Here is a 9,418-nt window from a genome sequence, read left to right as displayed (position 1 = left end):
AAACAATTCAAATGAATCAGGAACTATTTTTGTGTAATGTTTTGTGAGTGGAATGCAAGAGACGTCAGATCCTGAATCAATTAAAAATCTCAAATGGGATCTTTTATCAAATACATAAAGGCGACAAGTTTTCACGGCCATCGGTGTTGACGTCGCCGATATATTATAGTCGACGGCCGTGTTTAGTTTCCCTGTTCCTTGGTTTGAAAAGAGCACGGTTGTTGACATCTGAAGGCGTTGTTGCCGAATCTAGCATGGTAATAGCAATAGCCGGTTGTTTGTGATGAGGGAGTGAAACGACGATAAGGAGATCTGAACCTCCGTCTCGTATAGTTTGTTTCTCTCTCTCTAGACAAGCGGTCGAGTTTTTTTCTAAGAGAAGCTATCTCCGCTCTCATGGCACTCATTTCTGTCAGAGGGGAGGGATTATCGGGTTCAACGTTGTTGACATGTAGCTGCGGGGTCCCTGTGCGTTCCGCTCTCCCCATGGCACAGATGCTGTTGTTGTATGTGTCTTTACTAACTTCTATTATTTTGTCGGCCATTGTCGCTAATGTCTCTAAGCTCTCTGAGCTAACTGATAGGATGGCCTGTGTTTCTGACGGCATACGTTGGAACCATAGAGTTTTTAGAAAATCGTCGCTTACAGATTTGCCGGCTAAATCTCTCATTTCCCTTAATAGGTGTGAAGGTTTTTTGTCCCCCAACTGTAGTTCGGACAACAACTTGCGTACTTGACAAGTGTTAGAATCAGAGAATTCTTCGATTATCCGTTGTTTAAGAGTCTCATACTTGTTTGTTTCGGGTGGGTTCAATAAAATATCTGAAACGGAAGCGAGCGTTTCTGGATCTATAACCGCAATCACGTTATTGTATTTGGTAGCGTCGTTAGTTATGGCGGATATTGAAAAACAACTTTCCACTTGAATGAACCATAACTTTATATTTTGCCGCCATATGGGCGGGAGTTTCAAGGCAACGCGACAAATTTGTAAGTTTTCTGGTGATGGGTCAGGTGGCGAAGGGTTAGGAGAGTTATCGTTAGGCATTTTTGGATACAGACTTTTATGCGAATCTAGTTATATAATTGCGAAAATAAAAATAACATTTGTTATCCTGACCAAACAAAATAGAGCGATCACAAAAAGGTCCTACCCTGATCTTAATGGCATCGGCGGTGCTGCACACATTGGGCTTCGGCTGAGTAGATTCGTCATCTTTATGTCATCAGAAGGTTGCTTCGGTCTAGGTCACCACTGTTACTGTCCACTTTTATTGTATCATCGAGAACATAACATGAATGAGAATGAGAATGAGAACAACATGAATGTTGAGTCAGCGTTATCTTCAGGTCTGTCTAGTCACAAAAAATTCTCTCGCGCAGTCCCCGCACTTGGCGACCGTTGGCCACAGTCTTTGGTGAGCCGCCGCAAGGTTTTAATCTAAAGGTTTCTGAAATTTTTATAGCCAAACTTTTAAAACCTCTCATCACGACCAATATTCTGAGAATATTCTCAAACTAAAGTTGTCATTAGGGGTTGATTATACCAAAAATTGTTTTTTTGTAAATGTTTCATGTAATGAAAACTGATTTATGTTTCACAATATAAATAAAATTAAATTATTTAAAAGAAAAATGAATATTCTCTAATTTTTTTACATCCAAAAGAAAATTCTCAGAATATTCTCGTTCTCTCGGAATATTCTCTGGAAAATATTCTCACCTCACACATATCTGGGTGCAGGTTACTTGAGTGAGATCTTTAAAAGTTTCATAGGTCGATTTGTAACATCACCATTTAGGCCCCCGTGGAAATCGTCCTTATCCTAGTCATTTTAATAGATTTTGGTTTGTTTTACCTTTTTCTTTCCTGGATCGTACGTAAGGATCGTGTGTCCACCGATCGGCTGCCGTCTTATATTTGGTTGTGAGATTCTGTGTTATATTTTTTACTATATTTCCTTTTCTCTCGTGAGGTTATGTAAATTGGATGCAAGCTCAATACCGCACCTTTGACCTTGTGATTGGTTCTTTCATGAAGCATTGTGGGAACACTTCTGTATAAAAACCAGACAGATCTGCACGGACACCTACTTCCTCCGACTAACTTCCTGTCTTCATCACTCAGGCGTCACGCCCTGTTGAGGTGTGAGCCAGATCGTCTCTCAGTTAAAACAATGTGGTAAATTTGGGAATGTGTGCCATTGGCACCTCACCCGTCTCATTGCTTGACTTCATGTGATAGTCCAACCTCGTCGTTATCCCATTGCCTACGGATTGATTAGTGGCCAGACCGGCTATCCCTGGACGTCCGCCTCCAGTTTCCTATGCAGTGGCTGACCTGCAGCCTCAAAGCATGATCGTCTGAACCTGGTGTCGGGTGTCTCCTACTGTGATGTAGAGAGGGTCACTGATTGGCTGAGACATCTTGGACTGTCGTGTGGATGATGTGAACTAATACCTGGACATAGTGGTGAGAGCGTTCTATTTTATTGTCTCATTGTGATGTCTGAGAGAAAGGGCTAATTGTGATAATTGTTTGTTGAAGTTATACTAAATAGAATACATATTTATAGTTTAACTAAAGTCTCTTCCACTCATTATTATCGTCCATTCGATGATCACTGGGGTAAAATTGATAAAGAACCGGGGAATGCAAGGTAAACATTGTAGATTGAGTGCTCTGGAACTGTGCTGCGGTGATCTGTAAATATGTGGTGACATATTTACTGACCAGAGTCTGCCACGTGTCACTCGAATGACATATAAATGTACCGTGGGTCACTTGAGTAATTTGCAACTGTGCCACAGTGATCTGTAAAAGTTGCGTGAGTCACTGTAACTGCCGCAGGATCTCTTGAATGATCTGGAATTGTTGCTTAGTTAATTTTTACAATATTAGGTTTGAAAATGTTGACCACAACAGATGACTCTGTGGCCATGGGGCAATGTTTGGCAACATTCCGCCCATGGGCAATGAGTTAAGCCTGCATGTGCTACATTTCTATGGTACCTAGACAAGTTTTTTTTCTTTCTTTAAAAAGCACGATCATTAATTGGGCTTTCCAAGTAACAGTAGAAATTTGATTCATTTCTTTTTAGTTTTGCTATTGCATTGTTTTTGATCCCACATTCTGTGGAAATGAAAGATTTTTAAATTTGTTAGAGAGAGAGAACTTGAATTTCTTAAAATATCAATAGATAATACTATAATTAAGATATATAAGGTTTGAATCTCAATGGCATAACATTTTTAAATGCTATGATAATTTGGGAATTATATTTTTTCTTTCCTATTTTTTCCTCCAAACTTTCATTTCTACGCCTGGTAATGTGTTGGATTACCAGATGACAGCACAAGTGAGGGGCAAATGCAAGCCGATCTCCCTGTTAAAAAGTCTTGCCACAGAGAGCAACAGGCTTACAGCAGTACAATTATTCAATCATTACACTTCACGCATAGTTACAAAAATTGATGACAAATTTTTTCTCTAGTAGGGTTGACAATAAATGGAATAGCTTACCCCCGGAGGTAGTAAATTGTAACACAATTGACACGTTTAAAAAGAAATACGATAAGCATGTTGGGGTAAATCGAGAAGCTATCCATACTTAGAATAACACAACCATAATATTCTTTATGGGTATTGTATAATATTTTATCATGTGTATGTATTGTTTATAATTTTTGATTGTGTTTTTAATTGGGTTGCTGCGTTTTTGAAACATATGACATCGATATTTGTTATGGGCATCTTTTTCTCAGCCACCTCGTTGGGCATTTTGCCTGTTGTGGCGTTGTATTTGTATAGCAGCACTACACATAACAAGCATTACACAGAAGGTTCACTACACATGCACACACATTCCAACATTTCCAATTCGTTAGAAGTTCCGCAGAGGAATATTTAGAATATTTATGAGGTGCATGTGTGGTTTAGTAATAGTAGCACAAGTGAGGGGAAACTAGTTTTTTAAATATGTTAATCAGTGAAATTCAGTTAGATGTTTCATCTCTGTAAAAGTATAATTACTGCATTATACTTTTTTTATTTGACAATAACACTACAAGTATAATCTGATACAAAAACAGAAAATACTGGTACAAAAAGACAAAAACAGAAACAAAAAAACAAACATGAATACATAGATTAGGAACGTTCACTCTGTGACCCCCCAAGGAACTAAGGTGTCCTTCCAGTAGGTCTATAAAAATAATCTATTGTCTGTTAGCACATTGCAACCGTCATTCATTTTTTTAAATGATTTTTTTCATTTATATTTTTAAAATATAATCGTTTTTCTTTATTTTAATATAAAGTAGTACAAAGAATTATTTAATATGAAGTTATGTGTACCTCCACTTCCCATCTTATTTGTGTAATCGGTATTGCATACTGTTAGTGTTATCAATCATCTGTATTTATTACATGATTTCTCGATAGTTTATATCTATTGCAAATGAGTAAATATTGAAATTTGAGCTCATATTGCTCATATTCCCATGATTCATTGTATGAAAAAGATTTAGTATTTTAGGGGCAATGTAGCAAAACTCTTTTTAAATAATGTTTTATTGACTCTTGGCGCTCGAGAAATATTCCTATATTGAATAGATGTTCTATTGCTTTCCATGATTAGCCTTATATTATTTGCTGTTACGAATTTTATAATTCTATATATATATATATATATTTGCCTTTTATGTGTGACATTGTTATATTGCTGTTAGAGTTGGTATTTGTTATTAGTGATGTAATTTTATTGTAAGTGCTATTTAATCCTTCTATATTTGTATCATATGCCCCGCCCCAGGCAATATTGTGTTAGAATAGTGTGTTAATGGACAAACAATTGATTTATTTATATTTTTGGTATCTGGCAACACATTATTAGTCAAGTATTTAGTTTGAGTTGTGGCAACAGTACAAAAAACATGGCTGCTCAAGTCTGAACAACAACAGATGTTGTCTCTCACTTCAAGTGCTTAAATCTCTATTAAATATGAGTCTTTGTTCAATTGAATACTCTAGTTATAATTACTTACTCACACACATCATTAGTAAGAAGGATATATCAACAGAGATCCAAAATAATAAGAGGTTATGGGTCTGTTCATGCTCACTCTGCTGTGTGTGTGAGTAAACAATGAGTTCCTCAGCCTAACTCCAGTCAAGAAGCCTACAAGTGAAGTTCCTAAGGATGGAAGCTGGCAGGATTCAAGTCAAGCCATTGAGTGGCAAAGTAGACTGGACACTAGGAAATATAGGATAAAATTTGCACACATTAAGTTTCTATGGTGAGGCCTTAGATATAGTGAATGGAAAAATGTAACTGCCATAGAAGCCATTGGATGGATCATCAGAAACTATTGTAAGTCAATACAAGATTGACTTGAAGGAGTATAATAAAGCAAATAACTGCTATGATGGTTTTAACAAATTCAATGACAGAGGACACATTACAGAAAGTAATGAGATTGGACTGTGCTAGGGATGTATGGCTAGAGCTACACAAGCTATTTGAAGCCACATCTGAAAATCAACTATACAACATTTGTTTAGAGTTCTTCCAGTTTAAGTGGTCATCAACTGAGGATATGGCAGCAAACTTATCCAAATTGAAGCTCTGTGGAATGAGCTTAACAAAAGTTTAGAAAGTAAACAAGAAACCAAGCTTCCAACATATGCTGCTGATATGCAAGACACTCGATGCTCTTCCTCAAAGTTATCGTGCCTTCAAATCAAGTTGGTTTCTACTGATTGAAGAAAAAAGAACTGTTGATGATTTTTAATGACACAGCTATGTTCTCATGTGCAGGAATTAAGGACAGACATCAATGAAAGTGAATCAGGTCACGAAGCACTAGTTGAGATTTCAAACAGAATACCCAGAAAAAAGAGAAGAAAGCACATCTTCAAGTAATAAATATAGTACGTGTGCAATTACTGTCATCTGAAAGGACATTGGGTCAAGAACTGTTGTAAATGGATTGTTGATGGTGACCACCGAAACTCAGTTCAACTCTTTCCACAAGATATCAGAGTAAGGGTGGTGGTGCTACTGCTGTCAGTATGACTCTCTTGGGTATAGATGAAGATGTTTTCGCTGCAGAAGTGAATTGTGATGATTGGTATATATATATATAATGGTGCATCTAAACATGTTACCAAGAGTAGTAATTTTTTGTAGACTTAGAAAAATTCGAATATTAGCATGATAAAACTGTGGCAAATAGAAAAGTACTACGAGCCGTAGGGAAAGGAACAATAAAAATAATTTCCATGGTAAATGGTAGAAAGTAATTTAAAAATTTACAAGATGTCTGGTACATTCCTGATATTAGCAAGAATCTGTTTTCAGTATTAGAAACGCAAGACAGAAACCAGAACGTGTATTTGAATCAACATCTAGAAAATGTTATCTGAAAATTAATGGCAAAGCAGTCCTTAGTGGATCACAAGATGATAGTGGTGGTCTTTTCAGAGCTGAAATTAAAGTGTTGATACCAGAAACCCCAGTCGAAGTAAATATGGCGAGCAAGTATGATTCTCTTCAGCTTGACCATGAAAGATAGGGACATCAAGATAAACAGCATGTGAAGTCAATAATGGAAAAAGGACTCCATATCAACATTGATAAACAGTTATGTGAAGCCTGTATCTATTGCAAGGCTCATCGTTTGAAGTTCGGCACTAGCGAGAAAGCCACAAAACCAGGAGAACTTATCTCTACATATATAGGTGGGCCATTTGATGTATCGTGTAGAAAGTATTGATACTTTTCTGTTTTCAAGGACCAGTATACCAATTTCCGCCATGTTTCCTTCTTAAAGCAGAAATCAGAAGCTGCAAGTGCACTAGAGAGAAGACTTTAGCTCATGCTGAAAACTTGGGGCATAAAGTTGAACAAGTATTGAGTGACAATGGTGGAGAGTTCGACAACCAAGCAGTCCAAAGAATTCTCAAGAAGAATGGAATTATTCACAGATTGACTGCACCGTATACTCCTGAACAAAATGGAAGTAGCAAACGTGAGATGGTAAGAACTCTCAAGTACTCCAACAAAGAAATGAGCTTCCCGGCTTTCCTATGGGCTGAGTTTATCAGTACTTCAGCTTATATTTTGAACAGGACTGGAAAATCTTTGGTTCACAATGTAAGTCCGTTTGAGCTATGGATGAAAAAGAAGCCTCGAATAAGGCATGTGTGTATCATTGGGTCAGTCTGTTATGCTCATATCCCAAATCAATGAAGGAAGAAGATGGATAAGAAAGCAACAAAGGGTTATCTTATCAAATACGATGGAGATGAAAGGTATCACATCTATATCAAAGAAAGGCAGACAGAGTAATTTGCTGTCGTGATGTGGTATTTCAAGAGAAGCCCTTACAGATTGAAAATTCAGTAACATTTCCAATTGAAAGAAATGAACAAAATGAAGAACTTTCAAATGAGGGAAAGTATACCCATGATGAAGAATCAGAGAAAGATAGCTGTAGCTCAGAAGATGAAAATAAGGATGAAGAGGCTGAAACAAACATCAGACAGCTCAGAAATGAGTTGAAAAAGCGTAAAAGGTTTGAAGACTACATTATTTTGGCAGATGTCTTCATGGCTGATGCAAATAAACCAGAAACTTATCAAGATGCAGTCAATTGTACAGACAGTACATTTTGGAAGAAAGCCATGGACTCTGAAATGAATTCCTTAAGAGAAAATTGTACATGGATTCTACAGCTATTACCTAAAGGACCGAAAGCTATACCTTGTAAGTGGGTGTATTGTATCAAGAAGAATCCAGATGGTAGAATAGACAAGTATAAAACAAGACTTGTAATCAAAGAATTCAGTCAACATCATGGTATTGATTACAATCAAACCTTCAGTACGGTAACCAAGTTAGGAACAATACGCTCAATAATCAATATTGCAGCAAGGGAGAAATTGCATTTGACTCCATTTGATATATCTACAGCATTTTTATATGGTGATCTAGAATAAACCATCTATAGGCAACAATCTGAAGGTTATAATGATGGGACAAGTAATGTGTGTAGACTCAAGCACAGTCTTTATGGTCTTAAGCAAGCGTTTTGGAGATTTTTTGTTGAAACTATACTACTACAAAAAAATTACTTGTAGATTTATATGTTGATGATGGCCTAGTCGCAGAAACTGATCAACAAGAAGCTGAAGATTTCATTAAACAGTGTAGAAAATGAAATTTAAAGTTGCCAGTAAACCAGCAACATACTTCTTAGGATTGGAAATTGAAAAGTTTTCCAATGGAAAAATAAAGATTGGCCAACAAGTATATGCAAAGAAAGTGTTGAAGAAATTTGGTATGGAAAATTGTAGACCAGTTCATGCACCTATTTTTAAAGTCCGTCAGAAGAAAATGGTCTTGAATCACAAGCAGATGAATCATTTCCTTAAAGAGAAGTAGTCAGAGCTATCATGTATCTTATGGTAGGCAACCAGACCCGACCTAGCATACAGTGTAGGAGTTTTATCATGCAAGCTAGGGAATCCTTCAAAAGAAGATTGGGTGAAAGCCAAACGTGTTCTCAGATACAGTGCAAGTTCCACAAGTAAAGGCATTATCTACAGATACAACTACAATCCCAGACTGTTGGAATGTTATAGCGATGCTGACTTTGGAGGATGTGGAAAGACTGGTCGCTCAACTACAGGAGTGGTGATCCTGTATGTTGGTGGAGCTATCTCATGGCTCAGTCAACAACAATCTATGGTAGCAACATCGACCACTGAAGCAGAAATTGTTGCAGCAAATGAATGCTGTAAAGAAGCAATTTGATTGCAAAGGATGTACAAAGCAGTTGTACAACTTGAAGTTTCAGTGATCCAAATTGATGACGCAGCTACAGGGTGATCAGCGAATAAGCCCTTATTTCAAAATTAAATATCTCTACAACAAAGATCAATAGAATTATGCGGGAAACGGTACGTTTATTAGCAAAACTGTAAGAATGTTGTACAGAAATTTTGAAAATTTAGTTTTTTTTTAAATTTTTTAAAATTAAAAAAAAAAAAACCTGGAGATTTTGGCGTTCCGAAAATCCTCATTTGTGTGAAGAGAAACCACTGCATTCGCCTAAAGTTATTGCATGGGCTGCAGTATGCGCCATGTGTGCTGACAAATTGTTCCAAAATTGTAACGTAACGTTCAATAGTAATCATTTCTCATACGAAGAAGGGGCAGATAATGCCTCTGGCGCATACCACAGCCCATGCAGTAACTTTAGGCGAATGCAGTGGTTTCTCTTCACACAAATGAGGATTTTCGGAACCCCAAAATCTCCAGTTTTTTTTTTTTTTTTTAATTTTAGAAAATTAAAAAAAAAACTAAATTTTCGAAATTTCTGTACAACATTCATACAGTTTTGCTAATAAA

General features: G+C 36.8%; 1 protein-coding gene across 1 annotated transcript; it reads right to left on the bottom strand.

The window, feature by feature from the left end:
- Window positions 1–182: 182 nt before the first annotated feature.
- On the bottom strand, window positions 183–1,049 carry LOC149085000 (uncharacterized). The gene has a single exon (XM_089233836.1). It carries the CDS (start codon window positions 1,047–1,049, stop codon window positions 183–185), a length of 867 nt encoding a protein of 288 aa, XP_089089962.1.
- Between the last annotated feature and the right edge of the window lie 8,369 nt (window positions 1,050–9,418).

Source organism: Pholcus phalangioides, unplaced genomic scaffold, assembly GCF_987345545.1.
Source record: "Pholcus phalangioides strain wild (caught in Gottingen) unplaced genomic scaffold, Ppha-v1.0 ptg000007l_1, whole genome shotgun sequence".
NCBI classification, from domain to species: domain Eukaryota; kingdom Metazoa; phylum Arthropoda; class Arachnida; order Araneae; family Pholcidae; genus Pholcus; species Pholcus phalangioides.
The sequence above is the reverse complement of the archived record's forward strand: the minus strand, read 5'-3'. Positions and strand labels throughout refer to the sequence as shown.